Genomic DNA, 25,275 nt, shown 5'->3' on the forward strand with positions numbered 1-25,275 from the left:
GACATCGACAATGTATATCTATTTATAGCCAAGTATATATAGGTGGCTTATGAACAGGTGTAGGTAGTGGTAATGTAGCAGTAAATGCATGACATGTGCAGATTACGCTCCACGTGAAAGAATTTTCAGAACAGGTACGGTGTAGCTGCTTATTCTATGATACTTAGAAATGATCGATAAAAGTAATATTTACAGTAAGGACGCCTTACCCATATGGCTGTGTATAGAATCTCACTATTTAAATATCCGAACTACACACATACAAATGTATGGTCACATGGACAACTGGTGCGTGAACAAGCTTAAGCGTTACAAGCACATGTAGATTTAGTTAAAGTTAACTATATGTATAATAGTATCTGGTTTCCTTTAGATCTTTCTTCTATTTTAAATAACCATGCATATCTGTGTTTTATTATTTAGAGACCTTGTGCCTAGTTAATAATGCTGGAATCTCTAATAATACACTTTATGTATAATATGCAATGAAAATGTACATGTACAACGCATAATATTTTGTCATACACATCAGCAAAGAAACATATATATGTTCATGATGTCGCATATTAAGCTCCCTACATGATTTGCATTGTATTATACAATATACATCAAATCAGATCCTGTTCACTACTATTGCAATCTTTAATGTTTAGCAGAATGTAAATAAGTCCAAAACCCTTACTTGTTGTAGATTCTAACACTTTTAAATATTGCGGTTTAGACACGTGTTTTTTTTCAACACAATAATTATCTATTATCTTTACCTTAACTTTGTATACCTCTTTTTGATTGTAATCACTTTTAATATACACTATGTTAGTGTTTATTCTATCAATTTTTTTACTTTTTGACTTACTGTTGCATTCCCCGTGACTATGCTCTCAATATACCTCAAAATGTTATAATATTCCTGTGGTATTGTAAAGTTTATCAGTGTATAATAATGTCTGTGGTATCTTAAAACGTCGCATTCGTTTGTCTACATAACACTAAAATTCCTCAAAATTTATCAGCATCGGTTGAAATCACACTATCAAAAGTTCTTCGGATACAATATGATCTGAACGCAAATATATTCTTGAAATTATCTCCTTTACGATTTGTTTCAGAAAAACAGGGAGGGAAGATGACTGAAGACCTAGTCACACTTGTAGTTGATAATGGTTCGTATTCTTGTAAATCTGGATTCGCCAACGAAAATAGTCCACGTGCTTTCACACCACCCATAGTAGGCCGTCCTCATGACGAGTTGAAAGGTGATCTGAAAAAAGAATATATCATTGGGGATGAGGTACGGAAAACAAAAGAACTGCTGTCAGTGCGGTACCCAATAGAATTCGGCGTCATAAGCAACTGGGATGAAATGGAAAAGCTGTGGCGATATATATTTTACGACCAACTCCAAACTTCTCCGGAAGATCATCCCGTTTTATTAACAAGACCTCCACACAACCCTAGAGGTGTCACGGAGAAGATGGCAGAAATGATGTTTGAGAAGTTTGAGACTCCGGCGCTGTACATAGCTATCACTGGCGCGCTGTCTCTGTTGTCCAGCGGAAAGGGGGCAACCACTGGATTAGTATTAGATTCCGGGGAGACGACGACACATGCTATGCGAATTCACGAAGGTTATTGTATTTCTGCTCGGTGTGATCGAGTGGATTTCGCTGGAAGAAACCTTACGTCGTATCTCAGCAGAGAGCTACACGAAAAAGGTTGCAGTTTCCAACATGGAACGGAATATGATGTTATACACGACATTAAGAAAACTCTGTGTTGTGTTTCGGAAAACTATGAATCATCTGCCTCTGACCAAGAAATGAGTTACGAACTTCCTGATGGTACACAAATAACTTTTGGTAAAGAACGCTTCATTTGTCCAGAAATACTGTTTACTCCAAAGATTGCTGGAATTGAGTTCCCTGGGATTCACGAATTAATTCTCATGACAATCCAAAAAGCTGACCCTAGTCTGCATAAAGATATGTACAATAACATAGTTTTGGCTGGGGGAACTACGCTGTTTCCTGGTATTGCGGATCGACTTACGAAAGAATTAAAAACAGGACTTTCTATGTCAGAAGATGTGAACGTTATTGCTGATAAGAATAGGGAGTATTCCGCATGGCTAGGGGGTTCAATAGTAGGGAATCTATCAACATTCGACAAGTTTTGTGTTAAAAAAGAACACTATGACGAAATGGGCCCTGCTTTGTGCTCTCAAAAATATTTCTAAAAACTTGTAAAGTTGAACCTTTTTTCTTTAGTAGAAGGAAATGCTACTTGGTGTGGTTTCCAAATAAAACTCCATCCTTGCCCAAACAAGTTCTAAAGGGAAGAGCATACTACATGTAGTATCAATGATAGAAACTTCGTTATATACCATTAAATCAACTGTAAAAAACGTCATTACGACATGTACATGTGTGCCTTTTACAACCGAGTAAATTTGGCAAGAAACGGGTTTAAGTAAATATTTACAATGAAGGCAGTTATAATAAGTAAAACTGACAACAGACGCAAGATTCCTTAGGTAGAGTCAACAAACGGAACTTAGGGAAGGTTAGTAAAATATGCAACAAACTAAAGGTCAGTAAAATATGCATCCAACTACAGGTGGGTAAAATAGGAAATAAATTGAGGGTCAGTAAAAAAGGCAACAAAGGGAATGTCAGTAAAATAGGCAATAATCGGAAGGTAAGTTGACAATGAACACAAAAGATGGAGGTCATGATCATTGAAATAAAAAATGAATTGTAAGAACGGTAAATTAAAATAGATAAAATATGAGAAAAGTGATCATCGTAGACAAAAAAATGACATCAAAAGGAAGGGATGGAACAGAGAAGAGAAACACAGAAGAGTAAGTAAAATAGGCATATGAGGGGAATTACATTCAACAAATACAGATTTTATTAAATATATCACTTTATTCAACAGATAATATTTTGTCACAATCTCATCTTTTTCACTATTTATGTACCGAATAAATATAATATCAATATTGCTCAAATAGCAATCCTTCAATTAAAAAGGTTAACAATATCATTCTGTTGTCTATTTTGATCATTTTACAGTGTCCAATGCACAAGTTTTATTTCGATATGCATGTACTATTTAAAACATAGACTTTAGAACGAAAATAATACCATTGTATGTATAACCAAATACATGAAAAACAACCTTCTAGATGCTACATGCTGATTTGTAATACATATGGTTTACCATACAGAAAAAAATGTTGTTCAACATATCACAATAATTATGTCAATCATATTATTGCATGAAAACACCACTCTATTCTTTACTCACAAACATCCAAATCGATTTTCTCTCCACTTTTACAGAGTAAGAGACACACATGTAAAAAAATAAAGTAGTGTAATTTATAAATCAACCCAGAGGATTATAGAGGTATTAAGTGAACATGAATTGAAAAAAAAAGAAATCTACTCTAAACAATACCTGAAGTATTTATAGATTTGATTATACAGAACGTTTTAAAAGAATGACAAATTTCTACCCATTTTAATGGAAAACAGAATTAAAATCCCTTTTTTATCTGAATATGTCATGAAATATATATAATATAAATATTGTTTTTGTCCATTTCATGGTAAAGATGTACAACTCTTATCAATTCTTAATATTCACAATTTTTCATAGTTTTTTAATCTGAAATATCTTTCTTTTACTTCGTAGAGTACCCAATAATGATATCACTTTTACTTTGTAGAGTACCTGCTAATGATATCACTTTTACTTTGTAGAGTACCCGCTAATGATATCACTTTTACTTTGTAGAGTACCTGCTAATGATTTCACTTTTACTTTGTAGAGTACCCAATAATGATATCACTTTTACTTTGTAGAGTACCTGCTAATGATATCACATTTACTTTGTAGAGTACCCGCTAATGATATCACTTTTACTTTGTAGAGTACCCGCTAATGATATCACTTTTACTTTGTAGAGTACCTGCTAATGATATCACTTTTACTTTGTAGAGTACCTGCTAATGATATCACTTTTACTTTGTAGAGTACCCAATAATGATATCACTTTTACTTCGTAGAGTACCCGCTAATGATATCACTTTTACTTTGTAGAGTACCTGCTAATGATTTCACTTTTGCTTTGTAGAGTACCCGCTAATGATATCACTTTTACTTTGTAGAGTACCTGCTAATCCCGCTAATGATATCACTTTTACTTTGTAGAGTACCCGCTAATGATATCACTTTTACTTCGTAGAGTACCCGCTAATGATATCACTTTCTGCGAAACTAATAAATTAATTGATATTGCAATCAAATGTAACACACTATAAAATTTAAAGTTTTGATCCTTTAGAAGAGAAGAAGTTCATAATTGCCGTTATACATTCCTCCGACTGCCAGCGTCCCACCAGAACATCACACTCCTGTTGATTCACATCATGTAAAACTTTTCTCTGTTGGTCTCGGGTAAGGTTTCTGGCCAGTTGTAAACTCTGTGAAATGAAATTTTAATCTACGTAATTCATTCTTTTAATGAAAAGCAAAATGTTATGTGGTATTAAAAACAGTGCTAGTCCTTTTTCGCAAACGTTTCAAAATCCAACCATTCTGTAGCTTAATATTACAAGTTAGCATGGTTTTATTATTAAACTATGGAAACTTCATCTAACAAATCTATAACTATATCCATGCCCCACATTGTTAGCATTGATAACCAGGCACTGTTTACTTTTAGCAAGCAATTACAGAGGCCATAGGCTTTAATAACATTGATCAGCTGATTTTGTCATATTTTTCAGTCAATATCGTCAATATTGGCTAATCAAATCTAAAATTCACATGAAATGTCTTGCACTAATGCTGGAGGCAATGATCATAAAAAGTTCAATAGTTACTAACAAGAATAAAGCCTTTAGTCTTCAGCGATGGTCAATGTTTGGAAATTATTTACGTTATTTCTTATCAATGAATCTGAATGCAAGGTACATGAATTGTACAAGGAGTCATGCTAATCTATATGATACACATCACAATGAACTCGTGATACAAATACTAATGCAATACTAGAAATCCATAATTATGGTATTACAATGAATGTTGGTTCAGAGAGTTGTTGTAAAATGTTCAATAAAATGCCAGATTATCTCTGAGGAGTCTTTATCAACCTTACAATCCAAAATAAATGCATAAAAGCAGATTTGAAGGGAAAATGGCATACATGCACAAGTTGAACATAAATCAGATTTTCAAACACTTACTCCAAAATATTCATTCTACAAACTTGGGGGTACAGACCCTATGCTTTATACATCTAGCATTAGGATACAGCTGGTGACAATGAAGCTCAATAAACATTCTATACACTAATTATGAGTATAAAACATCCCTTACTTGTTTTGGCAACTTTGCAAACTTTGCCACTCTTGCAGTTGTTTCTTGTTGGAAGGCGTGGTCAGGGAACACCTCTGTCACCAGGTTCCTGTCCATAGCTTCCACTGCCGTGATTTTCCTGTTGAATATCAGCAGCTCACTCGCCTGGAGAAAAAAATATCATTGAGAAAACACTGGTCAAAATAAGTTATACTGTGTGTATCCTATCCTATAATTTTGAAAATTGAACAGCCACATAATGAGATCAAAGTCAGAAGTTTCACAAAAAAAAGATATCACAACATATTTAAGCCACAAAAAGAAACTTACAGTATATGATATTCATTTCTTCAGTCTTCTTTATTTAATTTAAGTAAAAATATTTTTTATTTCGTGGTAATTAAACTTGAGGTCTTAAAAAAGAAAATGGCAGATATTATTTGAAAATCTACAAGAATCACGGAATATATTAATTTGAAAACATTTGTTTTCTTTTCGAAAAGAAGAATAAATTGCTACTAGATAAGTGTACACACTAGTTTGGGTAGATCTTCTGAAAACTAGCTACTTACCTTGGCTGTGCCCATTAATCGGGGGAAGGTGTAAGAAGAACAACCCTCAGGGGATTGGCCTAATGCTGTAAAAGGGGTGTGGAATGTTGCCTGTACGCAAAACAAAACTTTATGTAAAAATCACAGGATATTTGACTTATAAAGGATACTTTTAAAAGTACGCCGTGATCATGAGCTGCTTACTAATCTTTGCAAATGTTGGTAATTTCATTAAAAAACTTTGGTATTTATTCATATTAAACTGATTAAAGCCAAAGCAATAACACTATGAAGAAAAATTTTAAAAACAAAATATTACAATTACAATGTATATAGAATATTAAACTAACTTGTGTCACGAAACAAACTTCTAAATTATTACATACACACATATATGTGAACTGTTTGATATATTATTTCATTACATGACTGGTACTTTTGCTGTATTTTGATTGGCCAATACGTTTCTCAGGAGTATTCATCAACTGCAATATCAACCCTGAAATCCCGAAGGTTACTGGACTCAGTCCAGATACCTCTCGCGAGTCCAGTAACCTGTGTGAAAAATAGATTGAGGAAAACTCCCTTAAGATGTGACGTCATAATCACTTTTGACGTCAAGTCAAACCCAAATATAGCGTAACAGGAGTTTCCCTCATTCAATGACGTAGAGATAAGCTGTTGTGAGGTCATTATTATAGTCGGCAACATATATGGCGCAAAACAGCAAGTTTACTGCGATCAACGGTGACAACTGCAAACTTCAATTTATGGAAAACGTTCAAGAATGCCAGACGGGCTGCAGTTGATACAATATTCCAGTTCTACAAGTCTACACTGTAAGCAAGAAGCATTTGGTTATTTACTATATACTATATGTAACTACTTTTGTAAACAGTGTACTTTTCTATGAAGTTCGTCCTTACCTTATCTGAGGCGAATACAGCATCAAACAGGCCAAGGACAGTTACAGAAACACCAACAGCTGGCCCATTGATAAGACCTATTAGGGGCTTGGGGAAGTCAATAAATGAGCTGACAAACCTCCTGTTTAAAAATAAAAGGAAGAATTAACATAAATAACTCATACAAATGTACATGTAGGCATATACCCAAGTAATTAATGTGTGCACCATTCTCCTTGTAAAAACAATTCTTATTACCAAATAATGTGACAATCAATATAATGGGTAAAATGCAAGTGTTGATATATCATATTATCAATCTTTTATTTCTTTTAATATTTTGCTTCTTGAACAATGCTTAAAATTAAACTAGTCTAGTAACTTGCAAAGGAATGGATCGAGAGACATGTATTTAAATATTTATGATCTCCACTTTAAAGCAGTTCGAGCTGAAATAAAATTCAACCATATTTGGATATTAAAATAGCAATAAGAAAACAAGAGGCTCACCTGGTTTTTTGTTAGTAATTATCACAAGACTCTGACAATTAGAAAAATAAGCAAAATTGACTCCCAAAGTTTAATTTTAAATCACAACCATACAATGATGCTATTGATACCATACAAATATGCTATCCAATACATAGGTTCAGAGACAAAGTAATTTATATGAAAATAGTAGCCTAATTGACCTTTTTGACCTCGCATCTATTGCCGTTTAAGGCCCCGGGGGTCAGCCCTATCATTTGTACAATTTCAAATCCCAACCCTACAAGGATGCTACCATTGCATTATGGGTGCTATACCATGCTTAGTTGCAGAGAAGAAGTCATTTATATGGAAATAGCCAAAATGACCCCTTTTGACCCCGCCCCTCAGGCCCCCGGGGGGTCAGCCCTATCATTTGCACAATTTTGAATCCCCACACTATAAGGATGCTACTATTGCATTATGGGTGCTATACCATGCTTAGTTTCAGAGAAGTCGTTTATATGGAAATAGCCAAATTGACCCCTTTTGACCCCGCCCCTCAGGGCCCCCGGGGGGTCAGCCCCATCATTTCCACAATTTGGAATCCCCAGCCTACAAGAATGCTACCATTGCATTATGGGTGCTATACCATGCTTAGTTGCAGAGAAGAAGTCATTTATATGGAAATAGCCAAAATGACCCCTTTTGACCCCGCCCCTCAGGCCCCCGGGGGGTCAGCCCTATCATTTGCAAAATTTTGAATCCCCACACTATAAGGATGCTACCATTGCATTATGGGTGCTATACCATGCTTAGTTTCAGAGAAGAAGTCGTTTATATGGAAATAGCCAAATTGACCCCTTTTGACCCCGCCCCTCAGGGCCCCCGGGGGGTCAGCCCCATTATTTCCACAATTTGGAATCCCCACCCTATAAGGATGCTACCATTGCATAATGGGTGCTATACCATGCTTAGTTTTAGAGGAGAAGTCATTTATATGAAAATAGCCAAATTAACCCCTTTTGACCCCGCCCCTCAGGCCCCGGGGGGTCAGCCCTATCATTTGCACAATTTTGAATCCCCATCCTTTAAGGATGCTACCATTGCATTATGGGTGCTATACCATGCTTAGTTTCAGAGAAGAAGTCGTTTATATGGAAATAGCCCAATTGGCCCCTTTTGACCCCGCCCCTCAGGCCCCCGGGGGGTCAGCCCCATTATTTGTACAATTTTGAATCCCCACCCTATAAGGATGCTACCATTGCATTATGGGTGCTATCCCATGCTTGGTTTCAGAGAAGAAGTCGTTTATATGGAAATAGCCAAATTGACCCCTTTTGACCCCGCCCCTCAGGCCCCCCGTGGGTCAGCCCCATCATTTGTACAATTTTGAATCCCCACCCTATAACGATACTACAATTGCATTATGAGTGCTATCTCATGCTTAGTTTCAGAGAAGAAGTCGTTTATATGGAAATAGCCAAATTGACCCCATTTGACCCCGCCCCTCAGGCCCCCGGGGGATCAGCCCCATCATTTGTACAATTTTGAATCCCCACCCTATAAGGATGCTACCATTGCATTATGGGTGCTATCCCATACTTGGGTTCAGAGAAGAAGTCGTTTATATGGAAATAGCCAAATTGACCCCTTTTGGCCCAGCATCTCAGGCCCCCGGGGGGTCAGCCCCATCATTTGTACAATTTTCAGTTAGTAGCCCATAAGGATGCTACCAGTGAAATTTTGTTGAAATCCGACCAGCGGTTATGGAGAAGAAGTCGATTGTTGACGGACGCCGGACGCCGGACGCTGCAGTATCCCATAAGCTCACCTCGGTCCTTTGGACCAGGTGAGCTAAAAATGGTTTTCGTTTTATTTCAGCATTGAACTGCATTTATACGGCAATCATAGGGGTAAATACCAATTGAACAACAATTGAACAATTTAGCAAATCTAGTAATTGCAGTACAATGCTTATATTTACATTAAAATCTGATAATGATTTTGTAAGAACACCTCAAGAAATTTTGCACCTACCTGGTATTATGAATAAATATATCATAATCAATGAGGCCAGAACGACAAAAAAGAAAAAAAAAAAAGAGAGAAAATTCATTTGATTAGCCAATTTGAAAAGTCACCAGAACATGACCCCCCAATGGCATAGGTTATGTTGTCAGATCCTTTATAAAACCAAGTGATGGGATCTGTATTTCAATCAGATTAAAATTGGGTATTTTGATTCTTACTCCAAGATTACACCGCCATTCTTTGCCATGTCTGCTATTCCATCTGGTGGAACATTCATGAAATTTCCAAGATCATTTCCGCTACAGTAGTAATCTCCAGAACCTGCCAATTATAAGATTTGTTTTTTCTCTAACCAGATTTTGAATTTAGAATATGTGCAGGATATGACACAAAATGTAAAACATATCCTTTACAAAGGCAAATTTTAAAAAGCATTCAAAAATTTGTATGTAAATATGCCTTCTATATGACTTTGGGTAGCATTGGGGATGTTGCAAAAATAAGTGATAGGGTCATCATGGAATAAGGATAGATTACTCTTGCTCTTCACTAAACTATTCCATCATAGCTCCTTACCTGTCAGGGCAGCCAAAACTACACTATCATCCTGCCCAGCCTCTCTCAAAGCATTGCCAATCTCTTCATACATCTGTGATCATAAGCAATAATGATTTATGGCTGGAGTAAGATTCCAAGAAAGACTCATTCAAACATCATCAAATTACTAATTCTAAAGCAGTAATCACTAACATAGTACTGTACAACATTATCAGGAAAAATATATCTATAATTCACCTTGAAAATGTGTATTTGTGGTACAATTTTTGTGTATCAGTTCGACATTAATTTTTTTAAGAACTTGCCTTCAATGTCCTGTTGGCCAACAGCAGGTGACCACAAAAACCAACCTGCCCGACTGGAAATTTGATTTGTCAAATTCAATATAATGAAAAATGATATTAATACTGTAAAGTGTGTTTTAGGCAGTTGTATATTTTCAATCAATTGCATACATCAAACTCCCATTTATATATCTTATACTAATAATCTCTGATTAGAAATAAGTTTGAGAATTTCTCTATTTTAATGATTAGGCATATTGAAGAATTAGTGATGCACTTAAATAATAAGCAATTTTAAAATATGTCCTTTGTTAAGTTCCTACTGTCCAGATGGCATTGAGATACCGGTTAATTATATAAATCTTCCAGATCAGACCTAATAATTCCCATGACACAACTAATCTGCTTTGACATATCTTAATGTTAGTCCACCCAGTATCAGTGATACTTTACGAGATGAACAGGTGTCTTAGCTAACAATAGTTTACGAGCAAAACTGTGCCATAGTGAAAAATTGATCAATGAGCAACTAGGTTGCATGTAGTCGGCAAACAGAACATATACATTTCTTGTTTTTCAGTCAAAAGCTTGTCATGTATAATTAATCTTGCACATAATGATGAACTTTTGATTTCCACCATTGTCATACTGTTATTTTTGCCATACTGTTGCTTTTGCCATACTGTTGCTTTTGAGCTAACATCAATTTCTTTACAATGCTTAGCTTTCTGTCAAATTTTGTTATGACTATTTTGTTATGACTATGTCGTCAAAACGCTTGATTTATTACATTGTGTATGTATACATACTGCATGGGTGTAAAAATATCTTTTTAAAGATGCTCCATCGCTGACAAATGGTAATTTTTCACTATCAAAAACAGGAGCAGAGGATTTAGTATTTTTCTTCAGTTACAAAAGTCACGTTCTTTACACCATTACCACCATTGGAAAGTTTGAGCTTCTAATTTTACTTCATGTTGAAATTACAAAATGTAATTAATTGCATCCCAAAAAAATTCCGTGGCACTACATCCTATATGGAATGTACTGATTGCGCATTCACCAAAGGCAAAATAAATTATTTTATATTATTTTTTTGTGTTAATTAGACATATATATGCACGATTAAACACCAATTATTGTTCAAGTGACGAATATCATTTATGCTTTGTCGGCGGTGGAGCATCTTTAACCATGACTAATTATATCAATAAATCTGTACAGACAGCTTCATAGCTCAGATTTTGTTGCATGGTAATTTCATCTAAATGACTGTGATATCAACTCTACATCAGCCTAAACAAGTATCAATGGCACTGAAATATCCACCTGGCAGACAGGAGGTCTGACCTGCCCATGCTGGGCAGTCGGGCAACGGTTTAAGTCAAGCCATGCAGTCCACTTGGAATTAGGCCTACTCATGAGTCTTCTTGAATTTAAGTGAAATATTCATTCCGTGTCGGAAATTTTTTTAATTGCATACTCAGGAGCATTTGTACAATATTTTCTCTTTATAATTTATTCCAATACATAGTTCTATAATGATGATTTTTGTTCTTTTTTTTTTCATGAAAAGAATCTATATAAATTTGATTGTGTGCTAAGTAAAATTCTAAAATGGCTGCCTGGTTGAAAAACATGCAATTCTTCCTGTAGAAAATGTAATGTTACAAATTACGATACATTAATCACGTATTGCCTAATACAATACAATTTTTTTTTTATTTTTTATTTTTTTTTCATAATATTTACCCTACCCTATTAATAACACATTATTTTTGGCTGGTGATCTTCTATGATACTTTTATTTAATGTTCATGTTCTTTGTAGTTAGTTTTACACATGACAAGCATAGATATAGAAATACCTCAAAATTGAGAGCATTTTTCTTTTCTGGTCTATTGAGCATAATTTTATACACTCCTTCAGTTATGGTTACATTGATAGTTTGGAACTTAGATGTTGATGTTTTCTCTTCACTTGATGAAGGTGTTGATGTGGGTGTTTCTTTCCCAGCTAAATCATCAACAATATCAACATACTTTTGTTTTGCCTCATCCTGCAAACAAAAACAGAAATTGAAAATTTTTCAAAGTTTAATTGCACATTCATCCCTAAATAATTTCAAACTGAATTATTAATATTGGAAAAGTTCTATTTCTATTTCCTCTTGATTAACTAACAAAATCTCTTTCCTGAAATTAATTAACAAAATCTTTTTCCTTTTTTCCAGTTGAAAAGAAATACATATATACAGTGAAACCTGCCTTAGCCACCAACTCTGTGTAAAGACCACCTTCTTAATAAGACCACTTTTTAAGTGTATCCAATGACCATATATATATATAAATCAGTACACATTTATATGACCTGTGTATAAAGACCACTTGGCTATAATGACCATTTCTTTCCCCTTGTCTGATGGGTGGCTTTATATCGACAAGTTTGACTGAGGTATACAGAAGTTAAATCTGCATGATTGTAATCTGCATTACAGTCTTAAATGCTTTTTAGTGTAAACCTCCTTTTGGTGACTTAATAGTAACTTTTGCACGCTGTCCTTGGATTGAAATCTATTCTTCTGTAGTCACCTTTACATGTACATATATACTGTATTCATGAATCTTATCATCTACGAGTTCAACCAACCTGTGTCATATCTCCAAGACCGCTCCATGCATCCCATTTTGCTTTTCCAACAAAGTCCATCATCCCAGGTTTAGGAGCATTGCATTTTCCAGTAGTTGCCTGCATAATAAATTTTGGAATGCCGTATTAATGATTAAACTAGAAATATGTCTGTTAGACATTAAGTGCTCGCTAAATACTTCCTAACCTTATAATTAATTTCTGGCATGAAATCATCCTCTGCAACAGGTGTACGTAGCATTTTCGCTCATTATCCTTGGGACTATTGCAAGGAGATGGTTTACGTCCTTGGTGCATTGTATAAATACTTTCCTTTACTTCATCAGAACTTTTAATGTGAAGTTACTTTGAAGTTCTTTGTTACATTAAAGTGTGTTTATTATCATATTCAATTTGATATTGATACGATACACTTGTTACGCTGTTCAAAATAGTCGTCCGCTAGAACACCATCCAGTCTCTGTACACGTGGTGACTTATAAATTATCCGTGTCGTGCTTGAACACCTTTCTTGGGTACATTAGATCTAGAGCTCAGACACACAGACTGATATTTTATAATGTGTTTTTTATTGTTTCTTTTACGCAAAGCTGTGTAATTTTATAGATATCAATTAGAACTGCAGCAAATGCAGTCTATGGTCACAGGGTTTAGTAAGCGATAGTGCAATGTACACCTATGACCAAGGATGATGTGAAATAAATTAAATATGTGGCCGGTACTGAAGAGTATCCGTTTTGTCACTTTTTTTATTGACTGTATAAACCTGAATTGCATTGCATTGTTCCTGAAGTTTCCAAAGTCAATCAGATGCTTAGAATATCGTGACCGATGCAAGAGTTTGTATGATACGCCGCTTGAAGTTTACACAAAACAAGAGGCCCAAAGGGCCTTAACGGTCATCTGACTACCTTGGCAATAGTAAAATTAATTTTATATGGTGTCACTTTGTCAGGACCATGTCAGGATCATTTTCAATTTCTTTCAACAAATTTTATTTCAAACAAGAGGCCCAAGGGCCGTAACATGTAGGAAATTAATTAGATACAGTGTGATGGTAGCCATCTTCGATTTGGTATCAACCAGAGATGTAACAATACTTTGTCGGGACCATGTCAGGATCATTTCATGCAAGATTTAGCCAAATGTCGCTGGTAGAACTTGAGAAAAGTTCAAAATGTGTTTTCAAGATGGCGGCTGTGGTGGCCATCTTCGATTTTGGATCGAACCGAAAAATAACAACACTTTGTCGCGACCATATCAGGATCATTTCATGCATGTTTCAGCCAAATCACACCGGTAGAACTTGAGAAGAAGTTCAAAATGTGTTTTCAAGATGGCGGCTGTGGCGGCCATCTTGGATTTTGGATCGGCTCGAAAAATAACAACACTTTGTTGGTACCATGTCATGATCATTTCATGCAAGTTTCAGCCAAATCACACCGGTAGAACTTGAGAAGAAGTTCAAAATGTGTTTTCAAGGTGGCGGCCATCTTTGATTTCGGATCGACCGAAAAAATAACAACACTTGGTCAGGACCATCTCAGGATCATTTCAGGTAAGTTTCAGCTAAATCCAACTGGTCAAACTTGAGAAGAAGATTGAAATGTGAAAAGTTTACGGACGGCGCACGGCGCACGACGACGGACAAAGCATGATGGCTATAGGTCATCCTGACCCTTCGGGTCAGATGACCTAAAAATGCATTTAGCACTGTGTAATGTCACTGTTCTTAATTTATAGTAGATTATCGCTGACAAGTATATCTTAATATATGTTTTTGAAAGTTTGGTGTCACTAAATCATGGCGATATCTATTAAACGGTAAAAGACACTGACTTCCAGACTCGCATGCATGCGCAGTTGGAATCTGCGCATAGCGGATGTACACAGACTCTACACCCGACAAGGAAAATAATAGTACGAGTACACTCACACTAAAAATATATCATTCTTGGCACCTATATCAGTGATTTGAATGAGTGAAATGAAGGGAAGTAACTCTGATAGAGAACAGAATCTTTTCAAATGATTAAACAGATAGTGTAGAGTGTTTTCTGTCTTATAATTTTGAAGTCTGTTAAAGGCAAACTTGATTGCTGTTGGTACATGTAGAAGCTAGCTTAAGGTATCATGACATTCCGTTGTGAAGGAATTACAGTCCAATTAACCCACTACAATACGCTCTTGGATAGCACAAAATCCTGTTTTATACAAATGGAAATAAAAAGCCCTGCTAATTGCATTAAAATCCTTGTTTTTATTACCTTTTTAGTATGAATCACTTAATACGAAAACCCATAGATATAATATAAGACATCTTATTTGGGGTCTTTATTTGATTTCACTGCATTTGGGAAAATACTAACTAAATTTGGGAAAATAAAGTGTTATTTTTCAATTCGGAATGGGTCCATTTACCCGATCCTATAAAAGCTTGACAAAAACCCTGATTTATTCCCTGTGACCAAACCCAGTTTTAAGCATTTGGTGGAATATACTTAAGGTTGTATTCTTCTGAGGTTTCAGTCCCGTTGAAGTCTCGTTTCGACATAGATCAAAGAAGTTATGAGATTTTCAAATAAAATCTATCAATATATGTAGGAAGTTACCAGTTGCAAATTTTGTCAAAAAATTACATTTCTAGCTTTAGTAGATTTTTTTATATGGGGATTTTAAGAAATGGCCCATTTGGCGGCCATTTTGAAATTGTGTCTTTTTTTCGCTTTGAGTAGAGCCACAGTTTTACTATTTTTTACTGAAATTGTTTTTACTTAAATCATCACTGCGCCAGTATTTTTAGCTGTATCGAGGTAATTTTTGCTGTAAATCTTTACTGGGTTCGTGGTAATTAAAATATTGAGCATTAATGTGTGATATGATACACTTTTGTCTCTTTATTTTTACATTTAATGGTAATTTGAGCACAATTATTTTTTACTCGAAAATACTGAAAAATAACAAATATTCAAATGGGGCAAAAAAGTAAGCACACGGACCCCCCATTTTTCTGCCTGATTTGGAAAGAACAACCCTTTCCCTGTTGATATGCAAAATATTAACAAAAGTTTAATACCAGAACTTTTTCTATAAAGGGCTAAATTTGGCAAAAATTGCTGAAAATGGTGCATTTTGAAGCTCAAAATTAAGGGGTAGGGGTAGCATATGTTGTTATTCTGAGAAAAAATGTAAGTCTTATTGATCAAAACTGGTATATTTTTAAAGAAGACTACCCGAAAATAAATTCTACAAACATCTATACATATCAAACACCTCATTCGGAAATTATGGCTTTAACCTATTGTGTATATGGTCAAAACGGCAAAATTCCCATAAAATCTAATATTTTGTCAATTAGGTATCTTTGGATGACAATAGCTCAAAAAAGAGCACACAGACATATGTTTTTTCTTCTATTTTCTTTTATGGCATGAACTCCTATTTCCAAAAATCTATATGAGAAAAAAAAGTTTAATACAAGAAAATTTTGACTTCTCAGAGGAGTACATCCTTAAAAGGGGGATAACTCTAGAAGATGGATTGTATGACGGTCAAGTGATCCAGTGGGAGACTAAAAACAAGAAGCCCAGAGGGCCTGTATCGCTCACATGGTTTGAAATGCTAAGTAATGTTCTGAATACAGGTTCATTGGGTTTTTTTCTCAAGGAATTTTACCCCTATTACCCCTATTGGGCCCCAACTCTCCTGCCCCCAGGGGGTTCAGAGCCAAAATTTATACAAACTCTGTTACCCTTGCCCTTCCCCCAAGGTTGTTTTTGGCCAAAGTTACAATTCATGCAGAACTCTATGACTAGTAGCGATTTAGAGAATTTACCACTTTTTCTGCTATTGGGTCTCAATTTTTATAGAAAAATAACAGACTAAAAAGTGACAAAGTTGCTTTGAATCAGTCAAATTTCAAGAAAATTGAACCACAATTTGTCAAGATATAGCAGTTTTAGCACCCAAAAAAACTTCATTTTTCATTGAAAAAGACTTGATTCACAATAGAGTTAATTCCCCTATTATATACACTTTTTATACATTCACTGCAGAACTTTCTGTTACAATATAGCCTAGATGTCAATAGTTTTAACTTTAAAATGATTAACAATGTTTAATCAAGATATATATTTACCATAAAATAGCAATTTAAGGTTGATAGGATTATTTGTGTTGTTATTTTTAAAACTAATAAAAAAATTTATTCATAAATTCAAACTTCAGAAAAGGGCGTATTAATCAAATCGCGGTCATTCAAATGCTTGAAAAGCTTGGGGTACTGTCATAACTCAAGCGTCTGTATGAAAAAATCATCATCTGTCTCCCTTACCATGAGACTACATTCTTAATGGTTCTGGATAGTGTCACCAGCGACCATGCAGGTAGCTCCATATTGGTCGAGCATTCGTCTAGTGTTTGGAGGGTCCTAGTCCCCTGTATTTGAACCCTGCATGGTCTTACCTTTCATTTTTCTGCTCTTACTAAACAGATTATTTTTTATAGTATCATTTAAATCTACATTATGTATGACATAATGACAAACTGTTATCTCATTTAGACAATACAACCACACATTTTTTTTGCTAGAAGTTCAAGGAAACCTAAGAGCTTGGAAGCCTTAAATATAATTGAATGATATAATAATCAATTTAAAAGTAATTGATTTTAAATTAGAAGTAATAACTCTAAAGTACATTTGTACTTCATCATAATATTTTGCAAAAGAGAACACAAAATGTATTTACATAATAGGCAATAATTATTATTATAAATATTATTATGTACCTGTTTAAAAAGTGCATACATCTGTAACTTGACAGCATTGCCTGGATCCTCTTTTAGAGTATTGAGTCTGTTTTTTGCTTCTTTGAATTTATCATCAACACCTGCCATAGTTGGAACTGTCCGGTGGATACCTCTGGTGGCATTCACAGCCAGTCTGAAGTTTTTAGAATAAAAAAATTACATAATAAACTTAAATGTCTGGTGCATTTTCTTATTTCATTTTGTTTAAATATTGAAATTTATAAAGTCCTCTAACTTAATTGTTTACTGACTCTGACAATTTAAGATACTCTGCATATATATATAATATATGGAAAATTTCATCTATATATATACATGTCCATGTATGTACTTCTGGATTCTACATGCCAAAATTACAGATAAATGTAGCTGTTATATTTTTAAAAAAAATAATCAAATTGAGGTTTGTCTGATGAACATTGTTTCCTAAATAGAAAAATATCCGACTAATAAGTTATTTATTTCTTAATTTTTGTTTTATCAATCATTTCATACTCTTTTAAATCTAAACCAATTATAACACTTTAATTTTTAAAATTATAAATATTTCAATATGCAATCCATATTTTTAACAAATCAATTATTGAAATAAGAGACCTTGTGATGCTAAATAATCATTCGAGTTAAATTTTTCAAATTAACTTGAAATAACAACTTTACATGTAGACCTACAAAATGTACATGAGAAACTAGAGGTACCCAAGTATTTTTTTTATCTTTTGACAAATGACATATTGGTAGATATATCTGAATCAACTACCTATAGATGTCTTAACTGTTAAACATAAAGTCTAGCAAAAAAAAAAAATCATCGTTGTTAAATTAATTAATTTTAAAATAAATCAACGAAATGAAATGGAAGCCCCTGAAACAAATTGTAAAACTACTCCAACTCTAATATTAATTGTTTTCCCATCAGAAAGTTTATTAACACATGTGCCTGGCTTGTTTTAAAAAATATGACATGATGATGATATGAAATTTTGATAAAACGAGCTAGAAGCATGTGGCAAAGTAGCCCGAGATACTCTGGCCCTGACACCACGCAAACCGAGACATTATGACAGATAGATGTCTGGTGTAGGGCCATAGCGCACTGCTACACCAAATTTAGAACTCGCCGACACCGTTTGGTATCGGGCCAGAGAGACAGAGACTGAGAGAGAGTGGACTTTGACCAAGCAGGGTGCAATGAAAATAAAATATTACAAACTCTGAAACAAAGACTAATCTACATTAAATATTGAATCATTCGTTTCAGTAATAAATATTGGCATTCCGTGTACATAACCAAGAGTTACAATATGCTACACATCTGCATTTAACTACCTTTGAATAATGCCGGTTGTTATGAAGCGTTTCAGAGTGGAAGCAGCCATTTTGGATAGAGTAGCGCCCCCTAGCGCCAACAGTGGATTCAAGGGAGCGCTCAATATTTGCGGGCAATGGCGGACAACGAATTTTATGAGGTAAAAATATTTTTCGGTTGGCATAATTATGAGTATATTTAATGTACGTTACATGTCACTGCAGTATATTTATGAAATATTGCAGACGATTGTGCGATTGTTAAACATACGCATGCCGAGAAATGTCCCCACTGCGGTATGCAGTTACGATCAATTTTCCACTGTTTTGTTTGAGCTCACAAAAGTTTATGTCCGATGATGACGGATCGCTACAGCAGCGTGAGCGATAACACGGATAAGCTGCAATCGTGTGCAGTGGTGCGCGATCGTATTGACATTTATAATTGAATATATTTAGGTGACACTTATATCACCGTGTAACCCAGATCTATACTATTTTTCAGATATCCCATCCATACTGTGTCATTCGCGATTTGTCATTATTTTGCATGTGATTGCAAAGAAGTTCCTAGATAATAATAGATGCCGACCGGTTTTTATGAAAGTTTTTTTTGAAGAGTTAAATTTGTTCTGTGTTGATCGATTGATTAGTGTCTACATTTATACTAAAACTAAAAGCCCACTACATTTACAAAACAAAAAATAAAAGTTTCATACACGATAATTAGGCCTAACCTAGTACAGGAATTATGGCGATCCTGTACCCATTCAAACTCCTACCCAAACAAACCCACATTTGGCGAACTCGTATCCAAGCATGGCGAACCTGTACCCGTGGAATTTGGCGAACTCGTACACAACAAAAAATTTAAACTTCATGTATTTATTTGTGATTTATATAAAACTTAATATATTGTGTTCGATCAGATGCTTCTAGTCAGTGATCATAAAACGGTACGCAAGCTAAGAGATTCCAGCCAAGATTTATTCATTTTTAATTAGAATTTTTACATTTTCCCCCTCTTGTGTATTTTTCGCGTAGCTTATTATTATTCAAAATAATTAGGAAGAAAAAACCAATTGCATGTCAAATTTTGTTACAACGCATATAAAAAAATAGATAAAAGATAAATATTTTGGCCATTTTCTCAATAGATCTACCGGTATATCAAAGATTTCCTTCCCGCATTTTGCCCCAGACTTCTCTGCATCTGGTTTTTTAGGTCACCTGAGACGAAGTCTCAAGTGACCTATTCTAATCGCCTTTTGTCCGTCGTTGTGCGTCGTCTGTTGTGCGTCGTGCCTCGTATGTCCGTAAACAATTTACATTTTTGACTTCTTCTCCAAAACTGCTGAAGCAATTTCAATGAAATTTTGCACAAACCTTCTAAGGCATAAGACCAATCAAAATTGTGAATTATATGGTCCCCACCCCCCAGGGGGCTGTGGGAGGTGCCAAAAGGGGTAACATTGAGTAAAATTTCAAAAATCATCTTCTCTACTCACAGATGTGGTAGAATCAAATACTCTTCATAGATAGAAAGGTCTTAAGGTCATTTACAAAAATTGTGAATTATATGACCCTGGGGTCTCTAGTTTTCCTCTGGGGAGGGGGTTAAGTTTACTATACTTTATATTGAGAAAACACATTTTTGCGCATTATTTGGTCATTTGTAATAAGAAATGAGTCAAATGTTGTCAGAATTATCAGTATGAGATGGCCATTTAATCCTATTAACAAATTTTCTATGACTGACCCCCAGGGGCCTTAGGGGCGGGGTCAGAAGGGGTTAAATAGGCTAAAACTTTAAAATTCTTCTTCTGAAATTCTGGAAATGATAGAATCAAATACTTTTCTTAAATAGAAAGGTCTTAAGGTCCTTTACAAAAATTGTGAATTATATGACCCTGGGGTCTCACGTTTCCCCCTAGGGAGGGGGTCAAGTTTACTATAGTTTATATAGGGAAAACACATTTATGAGCATTTTTTGCTCAATTTTCATTGGAAACGAGTCAAACTTGGTTAGAATTATTAGCCTGAGATAGCATTTTAATATCATATCCACATTGGTTCTGGCCGACCCTCTGGTGGTAGAGGGGCGGTGCTAAAAAAGGGCCAAATAGGCTAAAACTTCAAAAATCTTCTTCTGAAATTCTGGAAATGGTAGAAACAAGTACTTTTCATAAATAGAAAGGTCTTAAGGTCGTTTATGAAAATTGTGAATTATATGACCCTGGGGTCTCACGTTTCCCCCTGGGGAGGGGGTAAAATTTACTATAGTTTATATTGGGAAAACACATTTATGAGCATTTTTTGCTCAATTTTCATTGGAAACGAGTCAAACTTGGTTAGAATTATTAGCCTGAGATAGCATTTTAATATCATATCCATATTGGTCCAGGCCGATCCCCTGGGGGCAGAGGGACGGGGCCAAAAAAGGTCAAATAGGCTAAAACTTCAAAAATATCCTTTTAAAATTCTTGAAATGGTATAATCAAATACACTTTATCGATGAAAAGGTCTTAAAGTTTGTTTATAAAAATTGTAAATTATATGACCCTGGGGTCTCCTGTTTCCCCTTGGGGAGGGGGTCAAGTTTACTATAGTTTATATAGGAAAAACACATTAATGAGCATTTTTTGCTCAATTTTCATAGGAAATGAGTCAAACTTGGTTAGAATTATTAGCCTGAGATAGCATTTTAATATCATATCCACATTGGTCCTGGCCGACCCCCTGGGGGCAGAGGGGCGGGGCTAAAAAAGGGTCATATTAGGCTAAAACTTCAAAAATATCCTTTTAAAATTCTGGATATAGTAGAATCAAATAATTATAGATGGAAAGGTCTTCAGGTGTTTTATAAAAATTGTGAATTATATGACCTTGGGGTCTCACGTTACCCCCTGGGGAGGGGTCAAGTTTACTTTAGTTTATATAGGAAGAACATATTTGTGAACATTATTTGCCCAATTTTCGTAGGAAATTAGTCAAACTTGATTAGAATTATTAGCCTAAGATATAGCATTTTAACATCTATATCCGTCCTCGATGACCCCCTGGGGGACCAGAGGGGCAGGACCAAACAGGGTCAAATTGATTAAAATTTCAAAAAATACCTCTAAGTTCACAGGTTTAAATTTGATGGAAACAATGGAAACAAATACTTTTTTTGCAAGTATTCAAAGCTCTGCCATCGCACTTCAAATAAACATACTTAACTAATCTACTGTCTCCCTTCTACCAGCTGCTCTCTCTCTCTCTTTTTAGCTCACCTGGCCCGAAGGGCCGGTGAGCTTATGTCATGGCGCGGCGTCCGTCGTCCGTCCGTCGTCCGTCCGTCCGTCCGTCTGTCCGTCAACATTTCCTTTAAATCGCTACTAGTCATAGAGTTCTACATGGATTGTAACCAAAATTAGCCACAAACATCCTTGGGGGAAGGGGAACAGAACTTGTATAAATTTTGGCTCTGATCCCCTAGGGGCAAGAGGGGCGGGGCCCAATAGGGGAAATAGAGATAAATCCTTTAAATCGCTACTAGTCATAGAGTTTTGAATGGAATGTAACCAAATTTGGCCACAAACATCCTTGTGGGAAAGGGAACAGAACTTGTATAAATTTTGGCTCTGACCCCCCCGGGGGCTGGAGGGGATGGGCCCAATAGTGGAAATAGAGGTAAATCCTTTAAATGGCTACTAGTCTTAGAGTTCTGCATGGAATGTAACCAAATTTGGCCAGAAACATCCTTATAAGAACTGTTTGTATAAATTTTGGCTCTGGTTCCGGGGGGCAGGAGGGGCGGGGCCCAATAGGGGAATTATAGGTAATTCCTATAAATCGGTACTTGTCCTAGAGTTCTGCATGGATTGTAAACAAATTTGGTCAGAAACATCCTTTGGGGTAGGAGAACAGAACTTGTATAAATTTTGGCTCTGGCCCCTCGGGGGCTGGAGGGGTGGGGCCCAATAGTGGAAATAGAGGTAAATCCTTTAAATCGCTACTAGTCTTAGAGTTCTGCATGGAATGTAACCAAACTTGGCCAGAAACATCCTTGGGAGAATAAGAACTGTGTTTGTATAAATTTTGGCTCTGGTTCCTATAAATCGGTACTTGTCCTAGAGTTCGGCATGGAATGTAACCAAATTTGGCCACAAACATCTTTTTTGGAAGGGGAACAGAACTTGTATAAATTTTGGCTCTGGCCCCCCTGGGGGCAGAACGGGTGGGGCCCAATAGGGGAAATAGAGGTAAATCCTATAAATCGCTACTTGTCCTAGAGTTTTGCTTGGATTGTGACCAAATTTGGCCATAAACATCCTTGGGGGAAGGGGAACAGAACTTGTATAAATTTTGGCTCTGACCCCCTGGGGGCAGGAGGGGTGGGGCCCAATAGGGGATTTAGAGGTTGATATTAAAATTCCTTCAGAAAAGAAACAATGAACCTGTATTCAGAAAATTACTTGGCATTACAAACCAGGTGAGCGTTACAGGCCCTCTGGGCCACAGGGACCTGGCACGAAAATTTTTAACCAATAGTATACATATATATATTATATTATTATAGTATCAAGGGTATGAACTCGGTGGTCGAGAAAAACGGACCTATTTTTTAGCTCACCTGGTCCGAAGGACCAAGGTGAGCTTATGCCATACCGTGGCGTCCGTCGTCCGTCGTCCGTCGTCCGTCGTCCGTCCGTCCGTCCGTCCGTCAACAATCGACTTCTTCTCCATAACCGCTGGTCGGATTTCAACAAAATTTGACTGGTAGCATCCTTATGGGCTACTAACTGAAAATTGTACAAATGATGGGGCTGACCCCCCAGGGGCCTGAGAGGCGGGGCCAAAAGGGGTCAATTTGGCTATTTCCATATAAACGACTTCTTCTCTGAAACCAAGCATGGGATAGCACCCATAATGCAATGGTAGCATCCTTATAGGGTGGGGATTCAAAATTGTACAAATGATGGGGCTGACCCCCCGGGGGCCTGAGGGGCGGGGTCAAAAGGGGTCAATTTGGCTATTTCCATATAAACGACTTCTTCTCTGAAACCAAGCATGGAATAGCACCCATAATGCAATGGTAGCATCCTTATAGGGTGGGGATTCAAAATTGTACAAATGATGGGGCTGACCCCCAGGGGGCCTGAGGGGCGGGGTCAAATGGGGTCAATTTGGCTATTTCCATATAAACGACTTCTTCTCTGAAACTAAGCATGAGATAGCACTCATAATGCAATGGTAGTATCGTTATAGGGTAGGGATTAAAAATTGTACAAATGATGTGGCTGACCCCCCGGGGGCCTGAGGGGCGGGGTCAAAAGGGGTCAATTTGGCTATTTCCATATAAACGACTTCTTCTCTGAAACCAAGCATGGGATAGCACCCATAATGCAATGGTAGCATCCTTATAGGGTGGGGATTCAAAATTGTACAAATGATGGGGCTGACCCCCCGGGGGCCTGAGGGGCGGTGTCAAATGGGGTCAATTTGGCTATTTCCATATAAACGACTTCTTCTCTGAAACTAAGCATGAGATAGCACTCATAATGCAATGGTAGTATCTTTATAGGTTGGGGATTCAAAATTGTACAAATGATGTGGCTGACCCCCGGGGGGCCTGAGGGGCGGGGTCAAAAGGGTTCAATTTGGCTATTTCCATATAAACGACTTCTTCTCTGAAACCAAGCATGGGATAGCACCCATAATGCAATGGTAGCATCCTTATAGGATGGGGATTCAAAATTGTACAAATGATGGGGCTGACCCCCAGGGGGCCTGAGGGGCGGGGTCAAAAGGGGCCAATTTGGCTATTTCCATATAAACGACTTCTTCTCTGAAACTAAGCATGGTATAGCACCCATAATGCAATGGTAGCATCTTTATAGGGTGGGGATTCAAAATTGTGCAAATGATGGGGCTGACCCCCAGGGGGCCTGAGGGGCGGGGTCGAAAGTGGCCAATTTGGCTATTTCCATATAAACGACTTCTTCTCTGAAACTAAGCACGGTATAGCACCCATAATACAATGGTAGTATCCTTATAGTGTGGGGATTCAAAATTGTGCAAATGATAGGGCTAACCCCCCGGGGGCCTGAGGGGCGGGGTCAAAAGTGGTCAATTTCCATATAAATGACTTTTTCTCTGCAACTTAACATGGGATTACGCTCATAATGCAATGGTTACATCCTTATAGGGTTTGGATTCAAAATTTTGCAAATGATGGGGCTGACCCCCCGGGGGCCTGAAGGGTGGGGTCAAAAGGGGTCAATTTAGCTATTTCCATATAAACGACTTCTTCTCTGCAACTAAGAATGGAAGAGCACTTATAATGCAATGG

The 25,275-nt window shown here is 36.4% G+C and overlaps 3 protein-coding genes across 6 annotated transcripts in view; 2 read left to right on the forward strand and 1 right to left on the reverse strand.

Moving 5' to 3' along the window:
- Positions 1-3,048, forward strand: LOC138315242 (actin-6-like). The gene is made up of 2 exons (XM_069256107.1): positions 1-134; positions 1,110-3,048. The coding sequence occupies exons 1-2, from the start codon at positions 89-91 to the stop codon at positions 2,234-2,236; spliced, it is 1,173 nt and encodes a 390-aa protein (XP_069112208.1). The 5' UTR covers positions 1-88; the 3' UTR covers positions 2,237-3,048.
- LOC138315241 (enoyl-CoA delta isomerase 2-like) lies at positions 2,911-19,091 on the reverse strand. Of its 3 annotated transcripts, none has more exons than XR_011207477.1 (11): positions 18,960-19,091; positions 17,610-17,763; positions 12,822-12,920; positions 12,040-12,231; positions 9,905-9,977; positions 9,547-9,649; positions 6,848-6,968; positions 5,943-6,032; positions 5,392-5,535; positions 4,261-4,493; positions 2,911-4,183 (listed from the first exon to the last, which is right to left on the reverse strand). XR_011207477.1 is itself a non-coding variant. In XM_069256106.1 (10 exons), the coding sequence occupies exons 1-10, from the start codon at positions 19,007-19,009 to the stop codon at positions 4,335-4,337; spliced, it is 1,185 nt and encodes a 394-aa protein (XP_069112207.1). In that variant the 5' UTR covers positions 19,010-19,091; the 3' UTR covers positions 2,911-4,334. The 3 variants fall into 3 exon arrangements, 1 of the variants encoding a protein (XP_069112207.1); XR_011207476.1 differs by having other exon boundaries at positions 4,227-4,493; XM_069256106.1 differs by having other exon boundaries at positions 2,911-4,493.
- Positions 19,047-25,275, forward strand: part of LOC138315240 (testis-specific chromodomain protein Y 1-like) — a 27,417-nt gene continuing 21,188 nt past the window's right edge. For both annotated transcript variants that reach the window (XM_069256103.1, XM_069256105.1), the window contains exon 1: positions 19,047-19,099. In XM_069256103.1, the coding sequence (XP_069112204.1) occupies positions 19,076-19,099 (24 nt within the window). In that variant the 5' untranslated portion in view covers positions 19,047-19,075. The remainder of the gene's footprint in view (positions 19,100-25,275) is intronic.

This window comes from Argopecten irradians, chromosome 2 (genome assembly GCF_041381155.1).
Source record: "Argopecten irradians isolate NY chromosome 2, Ai_NY, whole genome shotgun sequence".
NCBI classification, from domain to species: Eukaryota; Metazoa; Mollusca; class Bivalvia; order Pectinida; family Pectinidae; genus Argopecten; species Argopecten irradians.